Source organism: Lacerta agilis, chromosome 10 (genome assembly GCF_009819535.1).
Source record: "Lacerta agilis isolate rLacAgi1 chromosome 10, rLacAgi1.pri, whole genome shotgun sequence".
NCBI classification, from domain to species: Eukaryota; Metazoa; Chordata; class Lepidosauria; order Squamata; family Lacertidae; genus Lacerta; species Lacerta agilis.
Window position 1 is genome coordinate 51,783,889 of NC_046321.1, and position 23,107 is coordinate 51,806,995.

The window sequence follows — 23,107 nt, forward strand, 5'->3', positions numbered from 1 at the left end:
CAGCTTCATGGCAGTGGGTCCTCCCAGGGTGCTAGAGGCCAATTTACTCTCACAAAGCTCCTGGAACAATGTTACCTTTTCACAAGGAATTGTTTTATGAGGAATTGGGGTTAAGAAATGCCTACTTTTAATAAAAAACAACACTTCATGCTACGTGATAACTGTGTCAGTTTGGGGGGCATTGTGAGGGGACAGAATGGTGGCCGGAAAATAGGTGACTGCCAAGAAATCACAGTAAGTTTCATCCTCATCTCCCCAAAACAGTTGAAAAGTCCATCTCCCCAGCCTGTGAAATTGGCAACCATCTCAATTCAGCCCTGATAAACACATTATCTAATGTGTCTCATTCACTTTGGGAAAGGTGGGTGATATCGGTATTTAGCACAGCCCTAGGATGTATTTCCCTTAGCAGTGACAGAGACTCCGGTGCTTAAACAAAGTGCCTCTCAGTTTCAGGCCTAGCTTGGTTAGCTACTGTAGACCGAGTATTCTCAGCTCCTTTGAGAGAGCAGTGCTGGCCTGTTTATATGGTCCAGGAGCAGACCGGAGTGAAAACTGCCTCTCCAAGGTCAGCTTCTGAATGCCCGCCCCCAGGCCACCATGGATTGGCTGAAATTCAAACCAGATCTGGCGGGGACCTGTGTTGCTCCATGGCGGCCAGGAATAGAGCTAATGGGAAGGTGACGATGCTCTGGTTGGTCCCAGAGTCATCGCAACGGGATGCAGCCACCGTCCACCCTTGAACTGGGTAAGTGGCCATTCTGAGCTCTTTTGGGATGACAGATTCTGTTATAAACAGTAGCAGCCTAGCTTTTTGCCTTTGATTGGTCAAGAGAACAGTACCGCCTGCTTGCTGTACTTCAGGTTGTAGCTTCACCATCTCTTTCTTCAGGCTCCCAAATTAGTATACCCATCTCCAAATCTTGAGTCATGTATGGCTGCCCTTGGGCCCAACACAGCCCCAACAGCAGTCCACCGTTTTTTTTTTGGGGGGGGGATACAACCAGTGCTTTTTTTCAGGGGGTATTCAAGAGTATGCAGTACTGGCACCTCTTTTTGTCGTTGTTAAAAAGTGTGACACTTACTATAACAACTTCCTGGTGAATACCGGCACCTATTTGTCTAGAAAAAAGCACTGGATACAATATTGGTGTATAATTGCAAGGAAACACACCTGCAGCATTATTAGTAAATAAATACGAATCAGTGGGTTGGATCCAGACTGGGTCACACTGAGAGCAGACCCATTGAAATCAATAAAACTGAAGTTAGTCTTAACTTAATTGAGTCCTACAAATTTCAGTGGCATGGCCATGTCTGGATCTTATCCATTGCAAAATGTCAGCTGTGAAATATCAGTCTTACTGTGATCACTTCCAACCAAATATATGCTTTTCACCAGAGCTTCTATTCAGGGGGAACTCACAGGAACTCAGTTCTCGCACCTCTCAGGTGCGTTCTGGCATGTCTCAGGTGCCATTCTAAGAGAACAAGGTAGGTGACTTCCGGAACCTCTTTTTCTATAAAAATAGAACTGCTTTTCACTCTATTGCTCATCTGTGATGTATGCACACACCTAAACTATATATTCCGAGGAAGGTTCTCTCAACAACAGCTGACTCCTTTCTTTTTCCAGTTGAGCTGAGCAACAACATAAATACGTTTCATAATTTTCTTAGCACCAGCAAAGTCAAAACAAAACAAAACAGCAGCACCCTAACTATGCAGTCTTTTCCGTGCTATACATCATCTCCATCATCTGAACTGAAGCTACTTCTTCTGCTGCTTCCTTTGGACACAGCAGGAGACACAGAGGATAACAGTGGATCTGTCCCAAATGGTGAGATTGTATCGTCCAGTAATATGTCATCCAACCTCTGCTCTTTCAAAGCGGCACTAAAAGACAAATCTGTAAAGTGTGAGAGTGGATCCGAAAAGGCTGCAGAGGCATCACCAAGGTCAGAGTGTTGCTCGTGGACCACAGCAAGATGTTGAGAATAATCTACTGAATTCTCTTCCTGATAGACCTGCTGTTTCATGACATGCGATGCTAAGTCCACCGTGCTGATTGTAGGCATGATTGGCAGGCCATGAGCTCGTGCTTGTATTTCTAGTTCCTGTGGTTTAAGACAATAATATTTAGAATATCACTGTAAAAGGTGACTTGATTTTGTTTCCGTAAACCAGAATGGGGAAACTGTGGCCTACCAGATGTTGTTGGACTCAAACTCCCATCAGCCCCAGTCAACATGGCCAATGGTCAGGGATAATTAGAAGTGTACTCCAACAATATTTGGAATGTCACAGAGGTTCCCATCCCTGTTGTAACCTGAGATGTGATAATGAGGGAATTGAAAGCTACATCTGAAATAATTATGAAATCTATTTTGACAGTATGCTTAAAATGCGCAATATTCATACTGCTGACAAACATTGTACAGCATGTTGTTTTTCAGTAGCATAACAGTGATGTTCACACATCATACTAAACCAGGCTTCCACAACCTGATGCCCTACAGTTGTTTTGAACTAAACCCACCGTCATTCTCGACCACTGGACATGTTTGCTGGGGCTGATAGAAGCTTGAGTCCTACATCATCTGGCAGGTACCAGGTAGGGCAAAACTGCACTAGAACACAGTAGGTTGTGAAGTTGGCTTGTTTAATGAGCCAGTTTGCTTTAAACCACAAACTCTGCTTCGTGCATAATGGCAATCCAGGATATGGTGGAAGTGAAACTACACACTGACAAAATCATTCTTCCGCCCTTCTTCGTGGACAGGGGAACACACAAGGCCGTTCAGGCTTGTAAATGTTACACTGAGCTATGGTTAGCATGATAGGGGCATGTGGACATTTTGATTAACTATGGTTTGTCATGATGGTAATGAGCCTGGGAGAACTGGAAGGAGGATACTAGAAAACCTTGGGTTTTTTTTTTTTTGCTAACCACTGTTTAGTGTTATGTCCAAATTTCAACAAACTGTGGTTAGTGTTAACTGTAGCTTACAGAAATTAACCTACTGAAAACCATGGTTTATTAGTTGATGCATTTCAATAAGCCATATTTAGTTTAACTACAGTTCAGACATAAAGCTAACATATAATTAATTGAAAATGGAAGTAAAATGTTCTGATCTCACAGTCGTGGCAGAGGAGAAGAGGCAAACAGTGGGTGCAGAATCCTAAGACTCATTCTCATTACGACGAGTCAGAGTTTATTGATATGTTTGAAAACTGGCATTACCATGGGCATTTTCAAAGCATAAAAGAGTATATTGGAGACTTAAGTGTTTAAATATTTTTTTCAGTAAATCAAGTTGTTGAAAGGAGTACCATTGCTACGCACAATGGACATCTATTTACATTGCGGCTCAATGCACCCAAAGTTAAGCATTCTTAAATTCCATTATTTCAGTGAGAAAATTACAATGTAATCATAGATATTTAACCTTCTACTATGACCTGTTAAACTCAGCAGGGCTTACTTACATGTCTACTCAGAGGTAAGTTCCATAGAGTTCCGTGGGCTTACTCCAAGGTATGAGTACAAGATTATAACTTTTAATTTCTCATTTAAATCAATGGCTCCTAAGAATGACTAATTGTGACTGGATCAACGGTTGGATGCATGATCCAGCCAAACCTAAGCCCTTTGGAGTCGCCTTGATTTTAATGGGAGAGTTAAGCATATGCTTAATCTCCCCCACTGAAATCAGCAGCTTAATTTTCGATGGATTGTGCCCTGCATTAAGTACTTAGAAGTGATGAGAAAATCCTGCCAGCGTTTCCACTTGCTAATTATCTACCAAAATTCAGGAATGCTATCTAGAAGCACACCAGATACCTTACCCAATTAAATATGTTATAAATCATGCGCGCTCTGCTACAGAAAGCCACGGAAAGATGATGTGTGACTTAATTTAACGTGGCACAACATACCCCAAGGTAACACAATGTCACGGGCATTTTTCAAAGTGTTATGCAGTATCCTGGAGTCTTGAGTGTTCAAATACTATTTCCAACAAACAAATGAAATAAGAGTGGTGTGTTTTTTCTCCCCACCCTCAATACTGTGGATTTTACCTAGGTCCAATATACACGAAGGGCAGAATGTCCTTACAGTATTCCTCTCTAAACTGCCGCAATACACACTGTTGTGCAGCTGGCTCTACAAATAGGCCTACTGATGCACAAATTAAATATTGCAATCAGTAAGAATTTTCAGCATTGGTCTGTTAAAGTACTATGGATGATTGGAAAGATACTGCAAGACACAATTTGATGATGGAGAAGCAGGAGGGGAGGGGGGGAGAGAGAAAACTCAAGCCCTAATGGGTCCATCCCGATACAAACCTGAATTCGAAGCAAAAGCCTTCTATTGGCCTGTTCTAATTTCTTCTGTCTGTGCTCTAATTCTCTGCCTCTTTGTTGTTCTTTTTGTAACCACTTGATATACTCCACCGATGCTTTTAAAATAGTTCCTTTGTTCCAGCGCATATCACTGCAGAAAGTGGAGATAACCTTTTCACAATTGTGCATGTCAGCAAAATTCATAAGAACGTACAAAATCTTTTACATTAATATGAAATAATGATTTACATGACCATTATTCACTCTTAGATATTATTGCTTCTGAATGGAAATTTTAATAGAATAGTTAAGAAGCCCTTATATAGTAAAATTAATCCCAGAATGAAAATAAGTGTCAAAGAAAGTAATAAAGTGACTTTTTGTGTGTGGAAGAGCTAAATGCAATATCATGATTCTACCATTACAGTTTTTATATTTTTAGTGAAAATTGCTTTTATTATTAACTCTAAGATTAAAATCTATGTGCAGTATTTCTACATTAATGAACTAGGAAACATACATTACTGAGAGTTTAAGCCTAAATTTTTAAAGATCATTTCAAATATACTTCTCTTTTTCCCTGACTTTCTAATGAGGATGCTTTTATGCTTATTGGAATAATAATAAAAAAGGATCAATTTTGATCCCTACTGATGATGATACACAGAAACCATAGTTTAGCAACTATTATGTCATATTACAAAACCTGTGTGATTAATGCAAACTAAAACAAACTTCCCAATATACAGTATGTACGCCTATTGCCTTGTATTGCATTGCACATTCATGCTGAAGCAGTTCCGAAGCAGTTTAAGAGGATGTACCAACAACTGCAATTGTACAATTGCAATCACACAGAGTTGCATGCATCAAGGTGTATATTTGAAGTGGTGGCATAAGGAAAGACAGCCACTTGGCAGAGTTAAGAGGGCACCGGAGGGGGTGTGTGGACACCAAATAGCACTAGGAAAGTAACTTTAGGGAATCATGGGTTTGCCTTGCCCAGATCACATCTCAAAGGGTGTCACAGAAGCTATGTTAGTTTGTGCCAGCTTATACACTTTCACAACTGTACAGATCTTTAGGACCAAGGTGTCAATATAATTGGTCCTGAGTAATGCACTGCTGCTTCTTACAAGTTTGGCAAATAAACAATGTGGTCATTCCCTTGAAACATCTAGGTTTAATCAACAAGTATAGGGCTTTTCATATGAGGGCCAGTGAAGCCAAACTGGGTATACTGGTCCTGACTTAAGCTGTGATCGATACCATAGTGACCTGGAATTTCTGTCTTTCTGGAAGTTTCATATTTTTATCATTCCATCCCCTCCTCTCCCAATCTCAGTGATCCAAATAAAGCCAACGTCAAGTTAAGTTAAGTCTGGATTGCAACAAAGATAAAGGTGCTTAATTTACATAGGTCTGTAAATGATATTGCATTTAGAACGTTAGCCGCTTTGAGACTCCTTCGGGTAGTGAAAAGCGGGATATCAAATCCAAACTCTTCTCTTCTTCTTCTCTTCCACACACAAACAGTCACTTTATTACTTTGTTTTGACACTTATTTTCATTCTGGGATTAATTTTATTATAGAAGGGCTTCTTAACTATTCAATTAATAGTGGGTTTACTCTGCATATGACTTAGTTGGCTGTCACCCATTGTAATTTATACACCATGTTGTCCACTATGTTGCATTACTATTCAGGGAATCTTTTCCGTGATTTATATGAACGGCAGTAGTTAACAGCACAGTGGGGCTGCCTTACTTGAATGTCCTCCCGCTGGCTGAGTTGCCACTGCATACAAGGACAGAGAGAGGCAAGGTCGGTGCACTGTAAACGCACCAGCAGATCCAAACTGCTGTATATATATGGCCTATGACTGCACTATGTTTATCGCTGGTGAGTTCATTCAATGCGGCTTGTCACATCAACCTTGTACTTATGTTAGTCTCACATAGCTTTGTATTGCTATAGAAATCCTTAATATTTCTTAGCTCTTGGAAGGGGGAAATGTGCCAAAGAGATATTTCACCCCAATATAATGTGGAGCCGTATGCACAAGAAAATGAAAGGCATAATGTTTGTATAAATAAGCAGCTACATGATGGCATCAGAATCATAATACCGCATACCATTTAGGCTTAGCTGAGTGGCATTAGAACTCCAAAGATGAAAGCAAAGGAGCAAATAATAAACTGAGCAGTTAATTCTAATGCTGCTTTAGGCTTTTAAAATCATGCTATTTACAGCAGTGTTTTGCCAAACCCCCTCTTGTAGGAAGCAGAGGTTTACAGCTCATTTGGTACCAGTTGTGAAGTGCATAGGAAGGCATTTGCAATTGGGGGGGGGGCTCTTCAATCAGGGTTCCCCTTATCTTTCTTTCTAAACTAAAAAGCCCAGAGAATTTTGGTTGTACTTTTGGGCACTTTTTCCAGTTCTACGATGTCCTTTTTGTGATCTGACAACCAGAACGGCACTCAGTATTTTAAGTGCGATCTCACTATGGACTTTTTAAAGGTGTTATGATATTGGCATTTTCGAAAAATCAATCCTTTTCTAAATTTTCCCTAATGTAGAATGTTTCTTTATCACAGCCGCCACAAAATGGGCCAATGCTTTATTGGATTATCCACCATGACCCCAAGATCTCCTTCCTTGTCAATCACCACAAGTTCAGAAGCCATCACCATGCAAGGTTAAGGGGTGCTGGAAGGATGACACACAGCTCACTTTATACTTACTTAAAATGAACTGCAGTTGCCATTTATTACTGATTCATCCAGTTTGGAGAGATCCTTTTGGATCTCTTTATATTCCCCTTTTGTTTTTACCACTCTGAATAATTTGGTGTCATCACCAAAACATGCATATGATGGCTCACTCCAAATCATTTATGAATTAATAAACCATCACCCATCCCAATACAGATCACTGGGTAAGGATAAAAGAGTAAAGGACCCCTGGACGGTTAAGTCCAGTCAAAGGCAACTATGGGTTGCTGCGCTCATCTCGCTTTCAGGCCGAGGGAGCTGCCGTTTGTTCATAGACAGCTTTTCGGGTCATGTGGCCAGCATGACTAAACCGCTTCTGGTGTGACGGAAGCCAGAGGGCATGGAAACGCCGTTTACCTTCCTGACACAGCGGTACCTACTTATCTACTTGCACTGACATTCTTTTGAACTGCTAGGTTGGCAGGAGCTTGGACAGAGCAACAGGAACTCACCCCTTCACAGGGATTCGAACTGCTGACCTTCTGATCGGCAAGTCCAAGAGGCTCAGTGGTTTAGACCACAGCGCCACCCGCGCCCCCAGTTCTTCCATTTGTCTGCTGTGAGAACTGTCTATTTATCACTACTCTTCCTGTTTTCTCCCTGTCCAGTTATTTTTACCATTTCAACTTAAAACTCATTCTGCCAACATGTTCAAATTCAAATAAAGAAATGGGGCAACCATCCAATAAAGGCCCCCCCCCAACTTAAAAATAGGTTCTTTTGTAAACCTATTTACCACAATAAATTTAAGAAGATTTCTCTGCTTTTTGGGAGGGGGAGGTGTGTGAAGCCCATGAAACCATAAAGCTTTTTTTGTTGTTGTTATTTCAAAGCAGAGAGGAGCAGCACAGGGTTTTTCACTGTAATGTGCTCTATGTGGGGCTGCTTTGAAGGTGACCAGGAAACTACAACTAATCCAGAATACAGCAGCTAGACTGGTGACTGGGGGCGGCCGCCGAGACCATATAACACGGTCCTGAAAGACCTACATTGGCTCCCAGTATGTTTCCGAGCACAATTCAAAGTGTTGGTGTTGACCCTTAAAGCCCTAAACGGCCTCGGCCCAGTATACCTGAAGGAGCGTCTCCACCCCCATTGTCTGCCCAGACACTGAGGTCCAGTTCCGAGGGTCTTCTGGCGGTTCCCTCACTGTGAGAAGTGAGGTTTCAGGGAACCAGGCAGAGGGCTTCTTGGTAGTAGAAAGCCCTCCCAGCAGATGTCAAGGAAATAAACAACTATCTGACTTTTAGAAGACATCTGAAGGCAACACTGTTTAGGGAAGTTTTTTAATGTTTGATGTTTTATTGTGTTTATAATATTCTGTTGTAAGCAGTCCAGAGTGGCTGGGAAACCCAGCCAGATGAGTGGGGTACAAATGAATTATTATTATATTATTATTATTATTATTATTATTATTAATTTCACTTCAGCCAAACAGCAAATCTAATTGGTATGGAGAACTGATTTAGTGTGGGAAAGTGGCCAGCATATAAAAGCTTAAGTAGAACCCCTTCCCCACCTCCAACGTTTCTTCCCTCAAAGTCATCTTTAGAAGCTGCTTTCTTTAAAGAAAAAAAAATTGCTGACACTTTAGTACACTTATCAGGTCTTGCCTGTGGGCTGCCGATAGGCCCCTGCTAGCATCCTGTAGGTATGTGCAAGAACAGGGTGCTGAATTGCATGGGCCTTTGGACAGACCTGTCAGCACTGTTCTTACATTCTTATTTGTATATTAACATCTCAGTTATAACAGTTTCTTTGCTCATAATTCTACATGTAGGCCATCCCATATTCCTACATGTAGGCCATCCCAGATTTTCATGAGCCACTGTGTACCCTATAAATACGTGCGCCCTCTCTGTGGTACCACAGTTACCGGTACATGCTTGCCCAGTTTCCATTGAACAGTAACAATGCCTTATTGGTGGCAATTCTCCGTTTGTGGAATGCCTTCCCTGATACAATCCTCAATATAAACTTTCAGGAGGGATTTAAAAACATTCCTGTTCGCCTCAGTCAACGTGATGGCTGAAAAATAATATTCCTGGAAACTTTGCACTTATCAGCTGTGAGAATATGTGACTGTTGTACTTGTTTTTAGAGGAACAGGTTTTGAATTGTTTTTTAAAAAATGTTTTTCTATTATTTTTAATTGCATTGGAAGGAAGGGTGAGATAGAAATTTGGGTGTGTGTGTGTGTGTGTGTGTGTGTGTGTGTGTGTGTAATATATATATATTATATATATAATATATATTATATATATATATATATATTTGCAAAAGCTCTCTGTTCCATTGTATTGCATTTTCTTTTGACTTGACACGACAATAGCAGACATCATAGAGCCAGGGCTTTTTTTTTTTTGAACCAGAGCTCGGTTCCGGCACCCCCTCAGGTAGACACCATTTCCATAATAAGAGAACAAGGGAGGGCAGTCATGATTGAGTTCCGGCCCCTCTTTTTCTATTAAAAAACAGCCCTGCATAGCACATACACCTCTGATCATGGGGATTCTGCCCAAAATGATATTAGTATTGGAATGTAAACCTGTAGAGTTATGTAGGGAAAGGGGGAGTTGGATCTGAATTCATCAAATATCAACAAATCCACAGACGTCTGCTAGGAGAACATGATGGTGAAACCAAACTGTCCAAGTAACCTGACATCTAGCAAATCTATTTCATCTCCAGCCCCTTTCATTATATTTTAAGCAGCAGAACAATGACAGAAATGACAGCCGAACTCACGGATCATTAGACTTTGGATAAGTGTACCAAGCTCCTTGATCCGGTAATTAATGTTGTACCGTCTTCTTCTTTCAACTATGAAAACAAGAGATTGTAATATAGCAGCATGTAACAGAACGGATGTAATTCATCAGTAGGCAGTGAAATGCTGTGCCTGTTTCGAAACATCACAACGCCACCCTCTTTGTAACATCTGAAAATACTCGAACCGTGATAACGGGGGGGGGATGCTAGTTCCACCACACTTGAGCCAGGAGGTTCATTCAAGAGGTTACTGCTTGCTCTCAGACTACAATTGTGGAATCTAATGTAAGCCATACACCTAGCCTCCACGTCTGGGCACTCTCAGCCTAGATCTACTTACTAATTAGGAGAGCAAGTTAAATATTTGACTCCTCTTCCTAGACCACTCCCTCAAAAAGTGGGAGGCCTTGGCTTGGTTTCCCAAGCATCCATCTCTGGTAAGACATCCCCAAAGGATTCCCCCTCCTGGCCAACCCAACTGCAGAAATAGGTGAATAGCCAATGTCACCAATGGCCAAGCACACATCTAAGATCTTATACTCAAGAACCACTGCCCTAACCAGCTATAGTCTGCAGTTGCATCTATCCTAGTTTTGCTAACTGAGAGTCAAATTACACGTGTCATTTGGGCATAAAAGTGGGGTAGAAATGAACGAATAATAATAATAATAATAATAATAATAATAATAATAATAATATGACATTAGTCATATAGCTCTGCTTTTAAGTGCAAGGTTGTTTTGCTTTCTAACAAACAGCCAGGGCGGGAGAGCAAATCCAGGAATGGCAGATGGCATTCCCTTCTGGTTTTGATCAAGATCAAAGCTGGAAGAGAGTTGGGGGGGGAGCATTAAAGCTCATCTTGTTTTTAAAGTCAGCATTAACAAGCCCCTGAATTAATCTGCAAGCCTGGCTTGGGCCAGTTTCATCAACATCCCTGGGCTCAAGAGACCTCTCTCTCAGTCCTGCAAGATGAAAACCTTGCAGCTGGAAAAACGATTGAACTTTGGACATTCTGCATGAGAAGCAGAACCGCCACCACCCTTCAGTAGGCAAAGCTATGGTCTCTCCCATAGGTAAACATGCTATTTCAGTGCAGGCAAAACATTATAATATGTAAGACAATGTTCTGGGTGTCAGGAATGAGGTTGATCTCCCTTTTGTTGTTCAGTCGTTCAGTCGTGTCCGACTCTTCGTGACCCCATGGACCTGAGCACGCCAGGCACGCCTATCCTTCACTGCCTCTCGCAGTTTGGCTAGCTAAACTCATGTTAGTAGCTTCGAGAACAGTATCCAACCATCTCATCCTCTGTCGTCCCCTTCTCCTTGTGCCCTCCATCTTTCCCAACATCAGGGTCTTTTCTAGGGAGTCTTCTCTTCTCATGAGGTGGCCAAAGTACTGGAGCCTCAACTTCAGGATCTGTCCTTCTAGTGAGCACTCAGGGCTGATTTCTTTGAGAATGGATAGGTTTGATCTTCTTGCAGTCCATGGGACTCTCAAGAGTCTCCTCCAGCACCATAATTCAAAAGCATCAATTCTTCGGCGATCAGCCTTCTTTATAGTCCAGCTCTCACTTCCGTACATTACTACTGGGAAAACCATAGCTTTAATGATCTTTAATGATCTCCCTTTACACATGTGCATTTTTGTACTGTGTCTGTTTCACACCTAAAGGAACCCAAGTATATCGTTCAGCATTAGCAGGTACTTCCCCACCCTGTACAGCCTAGAGACAACAATTCATGTAATATACTCACTGAGATTATGGTTATCCTTTTTTTGCCTCTCCTTTGCCATTGCTCGAGTATCTGTTTCTGACAGAAAGCAAAAACTGTTTAAACAGTCATTGGGTCACAGTTCCAGAAACTGCTTTGTGTAACAACGGGACCTTTTAATTGCACAACTTTTTCAGGCGAGCCTTCAAGCAATTTTATGTACTCCCTGATTTACTGAAGATGATTGTACCACTTCCTGCAGTTTGTCAGTTGCTGTTTACAGCATGTGTTGCCTTTTGTGTGTGCCAGGGTTTTTTTTTTATAGCCATCATGCATTTTTAATTTTTAGAAACTGAAAAAGAAGATCATGGCATTTAGCAATTTTCTGTACTTTACCATGGGGAGGGTAATCTCCCAAAGTGAATTTGAGTTTCCCTTCCCATCATGCAAGAAATAATCAGATTTCTTAAATACTCATATTGGGGAAGGGGGAGAGGAAACCCCCTCTTTGTTCCTTTTGCATTGCCATGATAACACTGTACACAGTTGTTAGCATTCTTTGGATTAAATGAATGTAACTTTTAAAGTTGTTAATCCATTAATACGGATTTTCCATGAATAGATGTATTGTGAACCTTTAAGAGAGTCATTTGTGGCAACTTGGAACAAATTTAAATGGACGGTAACTTATTTATACCATCGATCAGAAGCCCAAATGTGCCCAAATCTGCTATGTTTCCTACAGTAATTGGGTTTATTAGCAGCATTATAACCAGAAAGATTGCTGCTTAGAAGCTTACCAGCTAGACAGAACTAACTCATCTTTGGGAACATTCTGTCCTGAGGAAGCAGGCAAGGCCTTGCAAAATCAATGAGGAAATATAAAGTTCAGGGCAGTTTGAAAAACAAATTAAAGTATTAACTTGTTTTGCTCCTGCTTTATCCCTCAAAACATGCATTTCAAAGGGCTCAGATGTCAGCAAGAGACATCTGATATAGTTCTGTCTCTGAAGAAAAAGGACAAACGTAGGTGTGACTATAGGCACGAATGATTATGCTTGATTTTTGTATGCTGGATAGCAGCCACAGGAGGGGCAGATCCAAATCAGGAACTTAGTGTGAGTAGACGGGGAGTTTAAAACCACACACCCACCACATTCAATCGCATCAGCCCCAGCTAGTATGGCCAATGGTGGGGGGTGATGGAAATAACATCTGGAAGGCACCCAACTCCCCGCCCCGGCTCTAAAGTGTGGAGGAAGTGGTCAAAACTAGCGCAGAGCCAAAGGTGGGTGGCAAACTGTGGTGCATAATTGAGGGAACATTGAAGGGGCCAAAAGTTGCTACAGGGCATCTCCCAGTTGCTGCGGGCTGACCGATGCCATTTCCCCAAGAGTCCTGGCTATGCATAATGTTAGGATCGGGGGGGGGGGGTCAGCCGGAGTTCACCAGAGCACAGTTCTGGCACCTCTCAGGTGGGCGCCATTGTGGCCCATACTCCCCCTGCCTGCTTCTTGCCTTTATTTACTTCTGAGAATCCCAAAACAAACGTTTCAAGTCAAAACAGAAGCAGGCCAGCGTCTACACTTTTTTTAAAAAAGATATATGACTCCAGCTAGCTCCTAGCTGTGATTGGTCATGCTACAGGACAGGGCCAATTCATATTCCCTTTTCTTCAATCTGTTCTGTGTAGCAGCGGTGGGCTTTAAGCTTTCCAGCCAGGCCTCTACCTTTGCACATGTGCGCATTTGCACGAGATCCCTTCCGAGCTGCCCTAGGCAATCACCTGAATCTAAGATAACGGGGGAAGTGGGGGCACATTAATTTGACCTGCACCAGAACCGGGGGCAACCCCCGAACTAGCTAGGGAGATAGCTTGCCGTAGCTTTTAGCACTTCCAGGGCGATGAACGCAGCTGTTGTCAAACTGGCATCTGTTCAGGGCTGCCCCGAGTCACCCAGTGACTAATTATAACAACTTCATGGTGAGTTCTGGCACCTATTTCTCTTGAACAAAAGCACTGGCTAGCATCATGCAGAATGGACTTCTGGGAGTGGGGTGGGAGAAAGGCAGGTTCTATTATTTTCAAAATGATAAGCCTGTGCCAACATCTCAGTGTATATTACCTGTGATTTCCCTTTTAACAGGCAAATTAGATGGGCAGGATGCATTTGTGAGACCCATATTAGCAGCTGGCATTCCTTGGTCACTGTTGTATATATCCAAAATGCTACTTGAAAGTGGGGGAAATAGGGGGGGGGGGAGAGAGAGAGAGAGAAGAGAGAGAGAGAGAGAGAGAGAGAGTCAGAAAAGTTAGGGGTGAGTGAATCAGAATAAATTCATGATTTGTAAGGTGAAAAGCATATGTAGACACTTAAGAACAAAATTCTTTTCAGATGCGTATTCATGTCTTAATCGCAGCGGGAGGTAGAAAATATGCATCTAAAGGCAGACTTTGCCCTTATCTTGTATAAAACAAAATTAAATGTTAAGGGTCAAAGACTGCCATTGTTCCATATTCAGAAACTTGATGAGGCTGATGTGCATTTCATATGCAGAATGATGCCTGGTTATGGCCCCTGATGTCCGATTTGAATTAATGCCATAGCATATTTTCCAATAACAGGACTACTGCAACTACACTTCGAATATGAGTTAAGTTTAAAGGGAGAATAACCTTGCTGGTCTTACCTGAGACCTGAGCGAATTTGTAACTATCTCCCTGAACTCAAAATTCATTTCTCAGTTTGTTGATACTTTGCAGAAAGGAAGAGGCACTGTGATACAAAACACCTTAAAATGGGTTTGGGCGCCATGTTGTGGACAACTGCCTTAAAATGGTCCTGTGATACATTAGAAAAATCATTCTGCACCTGCCATATATGCCTAGATGTTACACTGTTGTTCATTAATTTCTTATGTGTAACGAGAAACACGCAAAAACAGTGAATTTGCTTTATGAGTTTTCTGAGCATATATATATATATCCTGTAATCATTTCTCCCACATATGTATACTTGCTAATTCAGCATTAGTTTATTCAGTGGTACAGGACTGTGGTTCTGTTGAATTTGTTAGGGAGAATTGGCTAGTGCTGATAATTCCAAGGTTGCATGTTTGATCTTCATATGGGCCCTTGCATATTTCTACATTGCAGGGGGTTGGACTAGATGACTCCCGGGTCCCTTCCAACTATAAAATCCTATGATTCTATCAATCACACAGTTGGTTAGCATAGCCCTTGAATTCACCATCAACCATTAAAAAAAACACCACATTTAAATACTACTTTATTATGTATTTCATCACAAAGTGCTGTAAAAATACATACAGTGGTACCTTGGAAGCCAAACACTTTGGCTCCCGAACAATTGAAACCCAGAAGTGAGTTTCCCGTTTTTGAATGGTTTTCGGAAGCCAAACGTCCAGTGCAGATTTTGTGGCTTCCGTGGCAAATTCCGTGGCTGCGCTTTGGTTTTCGAACGGTTCGGGATTCGAACAGACTCCCAGAATGCATTCTGTTCGAGAACCAAGGTACGACTGTAATTATATCACAATGTACACATTTTCTAGATGCATTTTGTCCTAAACTACATATTTTGAAACCCATTTTGATGCTTCTTTCTGTGCCAAGAACTTTACTCCACATTTTTGAAGAAGTGCAAAATCAGAAGGGAGAGTACACTGATCCATACAGTAGTTTGGGAGGTTCAGATCATGGTCAGTTTACATTGGAATGACACGAGTGGGGAAGGGCTGTAGCACAGTGTCAGAGCACCTGTTTTGCATATAGCAATTCCCAGTTTCAAGGATTCGGAATGTCTCCTGCCTGAAACCCTGGAGACCCAGCTGCCATGCAGGGTAGGCAATGTGGAGCTAATGGACCAATGGTCTTACTTGGGACAGGGCAAATTTATGTTGCAATGTAACTGAATTCTTCCAGCATCTCTACCTGCCGCAGACCATTGGCCATTAAAATACGGGCGAAAGGAGGCACCACAGAACAGAACAAAGTTTTATTTATTATTTGTTTATTAAATTAGTCTACTGCCCTTCACCTGAGATCACAGGGCAGTTCACAACATAAAAATACAAAATGTGAGCACAAAATATGTAACAGAAACAAGACCAAGAACAAAAACAAAAACAAGCCAAACCCTAGATAACCAAACATCTAGAACCAGACATTTCCTTGGCTACATATCCAACGGTAACTGAAGATGTGAAGAACTTTCATGCTATCTTCTCCTATCAAAGCTGGAACACGGCACCTTATTTCAAAGATGTGCTTTGGCATAACTTTTCTCCATCTTGCGATAATGAGCACAGAAACAAGGAGGCAGATCTCACAGACATGGCCCAAATGGAAAGGGGAAAAAGCGGGGTGGGAGAAGAAAATAGCAAGAACAGCTTCCTTCAGGAGAGGAAATAGTGGAAATCTATTGAAGTGGTCTTTAAGAACCCAAACGTATTTGAGCAGTGTAATTATTATTATGCTTCATCTTGGCTTCAGTCAAACAGACGTTTCTCTTTCCTTTCAAGATCTTTTTTAGTATTTCCACTTTATATTCAAAAGTTTATTTTATTTCAATACTGGTGTGCTTCTCCATGACCCAATAAGAGCATCAAGAACAAATGGAACCCAGTTAGACTTGCTGCGGCCTAATGATTATTGACTTGTGGTGATGTGGCAGCCTTCATTTTCACTGGTGGCACTGGTGTTATAGAAAGCACTCCTTGCTGAAATATGAGAGGTCTCATCTGCACTGGCATACCACCGGTTCCCTCGAAGAGGCACCTGCTTTCACATTTTTCAACCTGACTATCCTGCTTGAATTGTTGTGTTGTTTTAATGCACATTTCAATTATGTATGTGTATTTTTCTGTAATTGGTTTTTATGCTAGTAATCTGCTGAGTAGCCTATTTTAGCATTAAGAGGTGTATAAATGTTAATAATAATATAATAACCTTGCATGAGATACACAGGAGCCACACAACTGTTGCACGCCACCTGTATGTAACTGTACCACAGTACTGTAACTCTATCCTCTTTTTCCGTCAGTTGCTTGCTCCATATAAACACAAAGATATGGGCAACTGGCAGTTCTTCCCAACTATTCTTACTAATGGGATGGAGAATAAAAGTCTTTAGCTATCGCCGAACTGAAGCAACTACCACTGCTTAAACTGTAACCAGCAAGTGCCAATTGGAAGCCTTGTGTGTCTTTATCCTGTCACTTCCAGAAAATTCTCATATCTTTTTATGTCTTCATAGAGATAGGTTTTAAGAATGTTCAGAATTCTTATTCAAGAGAAAGCTGTGTTTAATATGTAGGATTTGAAAGCTAAGCACATTTCCAGCTTAAGCACCTTTATTTTATTCCTGAGTAGTAAGACAAAATGTATTCTTCTCATCATAATTTTCATATATATATATATATATATATATATATATATATTCTAGTTCTGTCTCCTTTCCAATCATTCTTTTACTGAATGGTGACAATTAAATTGACATGCACATTGTAGACTGGCTTGCTATTTGCTGAAATTGAAGTAGCTACAGGATCCTTAATTGAAGATCTTAGCAAAATAGATGATCGTCATGGTTATTTAGATTGCATCCTCAATGTCCTCTGAGATGAATAAGCATCACCTACAAATCTCTATACAAGCGAATCCTACCAAGTTTTGTTGGGGGGTGGGAACAGGAAATTACAGATATTAATAAAATTTTGGGCTGTTTTTTTTGGGGGGGTGAATGAATAATAATATACCCAAAACATTTAAGCAGCTCAAATCTTTAATCCCCTTTCCATATGTGTAGTGAACATGTAAAATGAGCAGAACTGTATGCATCAGCCCTAACATCCGTGTGGTCACAGAACATCTGAAAGAGGACTCTATGTGTACACCTATATGCAGGCAGGCTCCTTTTTGAGACGCCACCAGGCAGAGTGGAGCTGGCAGATTCAATTACATTTACTCTTCGGCTATGTAAGTGCAGAGGAATGAGTAGACATAATGAGCTCTTAGTCAAGCCGCTGTGTGTCAAGTTTCAGTTTAGTTAATCTATTCCTCTTCCCATGGAATCTCCTAGCATAGTAAAAGTGCATCTCTCCCCCCCCATGGCACTCTATAAGGGAGCTTCCAAACCGTCACTATTTTCACGTCTTCAAAAAGGACTGGCCAGGTCTTCCAGACCTAGGAATCTCTCTCAATTTTCAAAACACATGCCTTCTTATTAGGGATGGAGGAGCAATTTAAAGCAGGATCTATCAAATTTGCACTTCTGAAACGATGTGCAAACTGAAACACAGCTGTCTTTTCAAATTTGCATTTATCTGAATTTTGCAATGCAGTTCTCCAACCGTTTTCCAAAAAAGAGGGGGGGGGTGAGCATAAAAAATGAAAAGGGCAATGAAAATGGCACAAAAGGCAATGTATTGGGTAGATTTGTTTACAAAAATGCGAACAGCATATAAAATGTGCTTGTTGGGAGAAATTCACACTAAAATGCTGGTGTGATTTCATGAGGATTTTTGAATTGCAAATTGCTGCAGAACTGATGTTAAGATTGGAAAAGGAGAAACGAGGGGTCCAAATGGACAGATCCTACTTCTTATACAACTATTTGATGGGAGTCAATTTGCATCAGCACATAACTTGTAGAACCATCTTCTGCATTCTTACTTCTCACATTCCAAAGCTGATCTCATCCCCCAGCATATTAAACAGTTCTGGTGCTGAGCTCTGGTGATCACCATCTCAAACTAAGCCCAGCTGTAGAAAATTCTTTGTGCCAGTTCTAATCAGGCAATCACTGTGGCAGGCCCACATCGTATTTATTTTAGGCATATTTTTTTTTTAAAAAAGCAACACATACATATTGTCTGTTTTTAAAATGCCTGCAGTGATGTGCAAAAAAACAAAAGGAAAACCAGCTTCCAGGTTTGCACCAGAAAGGACCAACATCTGTGAAAAAGATGATATGCAAGCAAAGGAGCAGCAACTGAAAGAGATACACGAACTTAGAACACAGAACATGGGATGCATCAGACCATGGTCCATCTCGTAGTATTGTCAACATTGGCTGGTAGTAGTGCCATACAGGAATCTTTTCCAACCCTGTTGGTAGTTTCACCAACCTCAGAAAGTCAGGTGGGGCGTTGGCACAGGGAGTGCATTCTCTGCAGTAGCCCCTAAGCTGGAAAATGTCCTCCGCACAGAGGTGTGTTTGATATCTCCTGTGGCTTTTGTTGCATGATGAAGATACACCACTTGACCCTGGCCTTTGACAACTGAGATGTATATTTCAAGACCTGCCCTTCTTCATTTACTGTGATTTTTAAAACCAATTTTAATGTATTTTTAAATGGCTGCAACCTCATGGTGCAGGACGACCGCTATTATTTACAACAACAATCATATCTCAGCTACAGATCTTAGATGTAAAGTGTAGCTACTTTTCTTGATGCGGTACAGCAAGAGTATGAGTTCCCCGTGCCATTCAAAAGCCAGATTAAAATAAGGAAAAAGACAAACAGATCAAGGATCTTATTATGCAATCAAAATTCCACCTCTCTTTAAGGATCAAAGCTAATATAAACTCAAGGATGTCACCATCTTTTAATTCGCCAAAGGCAGATCAGTGCACAAACGAGTCAAGCAAACCTCTGTCCAACCAAAACCAGCATGACAGATAACAAAAATATGCTCCACAACATGATAGTCAAGTACGCAGAACTGCTGAAGGCCAGAATATATTTATATAGCATGCACATGCCAAAAAATACATTTAGAGAAATAGTACCTTTCAATTCAATGCATTTGCTCTCTTCACTGCGACAGTCACTAGGCCAATATACATCTTCTGTGTCTTCATGCAACCGAATTGTAAATCATTTCACTCAGTGATGAGAACTGCACTAAATGATTAACGCAGCAAATGGTTAACTAGTCCCTGCTAGATGGTACAACTGCACTGAAGTATAAGCGAAGGAAAACAAAATGCATTTACCCAGGTTAGACTCTGTGAAAAGATTACTACAAAGCCTTAACCATCGCATAATAGTGTCTTAACATTTCATTTGAATGAAATATGGAGCTTCTCTAGACTTTAATTATGTCGATTAAGCCAAAGTAGCTGGAGATTATGATAAGAATGTTAACAATGATCTTCTTTTATCCAAAGCTCGAGGTGTTGTGCAAGTTTGTGCATCTATCTATTTGGTTTACTTCTCCTTATGTATTTATTCTAACTCATCTAATGGGGGACAAGAGTTTCTGCATCTCTATTAGGATAGTCTAGGATCTAGGGATGGTAGATCTTGCCTCAGATATGCCCTTGTTACACCCAGACTGCAGTGTGGGGCTGCCTTTAAAGGTGATTCTGAAGCTTCAGTTGCTGCCTGGATGCTTGTTGGGACAAGACACACAGCCTGTGTTACTCACAATATTGGAGTTACAATGGTTGCCCATCAGTTACAATGGTTGCACATGCACTTCCAAGTCAAGTTCAAAGTGCTGGTTTTGACTCTTTAAAACCTGAAAATGCTACTTGATGGCTCCAGCCAAAGCAACCTGCCCAGGCTTTGAGGTTAACCACAGGCACAGCTCACAGACGCAGCAGTGAGCATGATTAGGTTAGTTGGAACATGAGACAGGTCCTATTTGGTGGTGACTCGATGCCCAAGGAATTCCCTCTTCTGAATATGCATTGGCCTCATCTCTATATCCTCTCTGAAAGGATGTGAGCCTGGATAGCTCACCCAGTAGAACATGAGACTCTTCATCCCAAGGTTGTGGGCTTGATCCTCGTTGGGTGAAAGATTCCTGCATTGCAGGGGGTTGGACTAGATGACCCTCATGGTCCTCCCAACTCTATGATCCTATGATTCTAAATGGGCCCTAAATACACCCCCTCCAAATCTGCATTTGGTTAGGAAATGTTTTTGGTTAAACAAACAAACAATGCAATGTTAAGAGCACTCTTCTCTCCTTCCAGTTAATATGGTTCACTATGGTCAAAATCGAACACAGATCCTCTTAATACAAGAATTCAGAGCCCAATCTAAATATTTAAGTGAACAGAAAGTATGCTCCTTGAGTGACTTGGTTAGGTAACAATTGCCCAAAAGAAGAACGTATTAAAAATCTTCAATTTAAACATCAACCATATTGATTCATTTTAAACATAACCACCGCTGAGTTAATAAAGTTTAGGAGCTGCACTATTTTCATCTGTCAAGTGGATAGCTGAAATTAGAAGCATGTTCTCATTCATTTCCTAAATTAACTAAAATACAATTTGTTCAATGTTTGTTTCATTTTTATCATTTGCTTTTGGGGTTTATTCAGTATAAGTAGCCAGCACGGATTGGTTTAATCTTTGAAGTTGGCAGATGAACTAGAAAATATGCATTGCTTTTTGTCCAGTTAATGCACACTCGTTTTGTCACTGCTACCGCTACTCACACAGTGATATCAAAGCTATCAAAAGATATTTCCTCTTCTAACTCAAAGGGAAAGCAGAGTGTTTCTACCGGCCATTTGTCTAGCATTTCAAAACTGCTCACAAACAGAAGGGCCGAAAGACTATATGTAATGGTTAGTTTCAAGCATCACAATGACCTCGAAGATACACCTAATTCTGAACTCTTAATTCTCTGTGGCTTAACTGCCCATATATGACATATTTTACCTACACTTGCCTTTGTAAACTGCTGAACTTGATGATGCTGTAAACAGTGAGTGAGATGGATAGTATCTGAAGACCAGAGCCCAATTCAAGTGTTCTTCCTCTAGAGATGGGCAGTTTCTCTCAGTTTCCCATTTTTCTAAAATTTGAGGGTATATTTTATATATAATATATAGTCATCATGAAAATTCAGCACCATTTTAGTGCAATTTTCACATTTTTGTACGCAATTTCATCCATATCTCTGCAAAACAATTTCCCATAATATAAAGCACGTTCATATGTTAGTTCCCCTAATATATGTATTTCTAGGCAGGCATTAACCCAAGTAAGCGCATCTTCGCTTGGCTTAATTTTGCACTGTATTGCAAAATTTGGAGAAGTGGAAATTTCAGTTTGCATGCATCAGAATAAAATAGGTAGGTCTGCCTTTAGGTTCAAACTGAATTGAATTTAACCCCTTCCTTATAGTTTCATCCACACAATTATCCCGTGAGGAAAAGCACCCCCTTCATCACATATCTGTACCACTCCAGTGCTGTCACCCTCCACACATTGAGGGCTGAATTTCTGAAGTGGGGAACCTCTTCTATTCATGGCTCCCCATTCATTTTAGGACCCTGGAAGATCAGACTTCTAAGCCTTATGGAGAGCCTACCTTAGTAGAAAAGGCTATTTGCTGTTGAAGTTTAGACCTCAAAACATAAATGGCTGCAGGATTGGTAACAATGACTTGGTTAGCATGACACAGTAAGCCAAACCATGGGCTCCCCAAGACTACAGAAATGTCTGGGATCCCAGAGAAGAGTCTGCAGCCACTTTGCTCCACCCTGGCCCATTTTAATACCGTCCTGAGCTAAGCCATATTTGGCTTAATGTATCGTCTGAATCTAGGTTTGTGGTTAAGCTAGTCAGTGAAACATTATGCCAAACCTTGGTTTAGCTCAGCATGTGCAAAATCAAAAAGGATCAGGAGCAAATGACTGCAAGCTTTATCCCACATTCATGTGGGCCTGGCTAAGTCATAGTTTGGTTTACCATGTTGTGTGAACCAGACCAGTGACTTGTTGGAGGGTGTGTAGCGGGGGCCCATGCCTCCCACTCTCCCCTTGCACATGATGGGGGAATCCTGAAGAGGACTCAGGAGGACAGGACAAACTAACGGACTAACACCACTGCCATGTTTTCATGATCTGGAAAAGCCCATAATAGAATAAGTCAGTAGCTGCTTAGTGACCACCATGTGGTTCATTTCTCCCCACTGGAAACAGACTGGAGTATATAATGGTGACATGGTATCTCAGTGCTAAGCTATCAATGACAAGTGTATACCCATCTGATTTCTAGCAAACACAGCTTTCTTGAAAGCAGGACTGGCCTTTTCCTTATAGGATGACAATAACTTCCCATCAGTCATTTTTTCAAAGTCCCTATTCAAGCAGCTGCACTTTGTGTCAGATTTTTTTTTGCTGTTTCCAAAGCAGGAGATCAAGAACCCCTTCCCATCAAACAATATGGAAACCTACCATTGCCCCTTTCCTTATGGAATGGATTCCCCCCCCCCAGAACATAAGTAGAGGTATTCCACTACAATGGTCCCCCATTTGGGAAGAGTCTTCTTCTCAATTTCATTAATGGAAACAACTTTTTAAAGGAGATGGTTCGGCACTCAAATTGGTACCCATCTCTTTGGGGGTAGCAAAAGAAATACCCAACGGATATAGCATAACATGCCATTTCAGATCGCAGTACACACTGAACTTGTGGCACATGTTGTGAGAAACGTCTTC

At 41.1% G+C, this 23,107-nt stretch overlaps 1 protein-coding gene across 1 annotated transcript in view; it reads right to left on the bottom strand.

Annotated features, from left to right (window-relative positions):
- Positions 1–1,051: 1,051 nt before the first annotated feature.
- TFEC (transcription factor EC) overlaps positions 1,052–23,107 on the bottom strand; it is a 60,609-nt gene continuing 38,553 nt past the window's right edge. The window contains 6 exon segments of the mRNA XM_033163051.1: positions 1,052–2,117; positions 4,357–4,504; positions 9,877–9,895; positions 9,898–9,951; positions 11,659–11,715; positions 13,743–13,857. Of these exon segments, the coding sequence (XP_033018942.1) occupies positions 1,740–2,117; positions 4,357–4,504; positions 9,877–9,895; positions 9,898–9,951; positions 11,659–11,715; positions 13,743–13,857 (771 nt within the window). The 3' untranslated portion in view covers positions 1,052–1,739.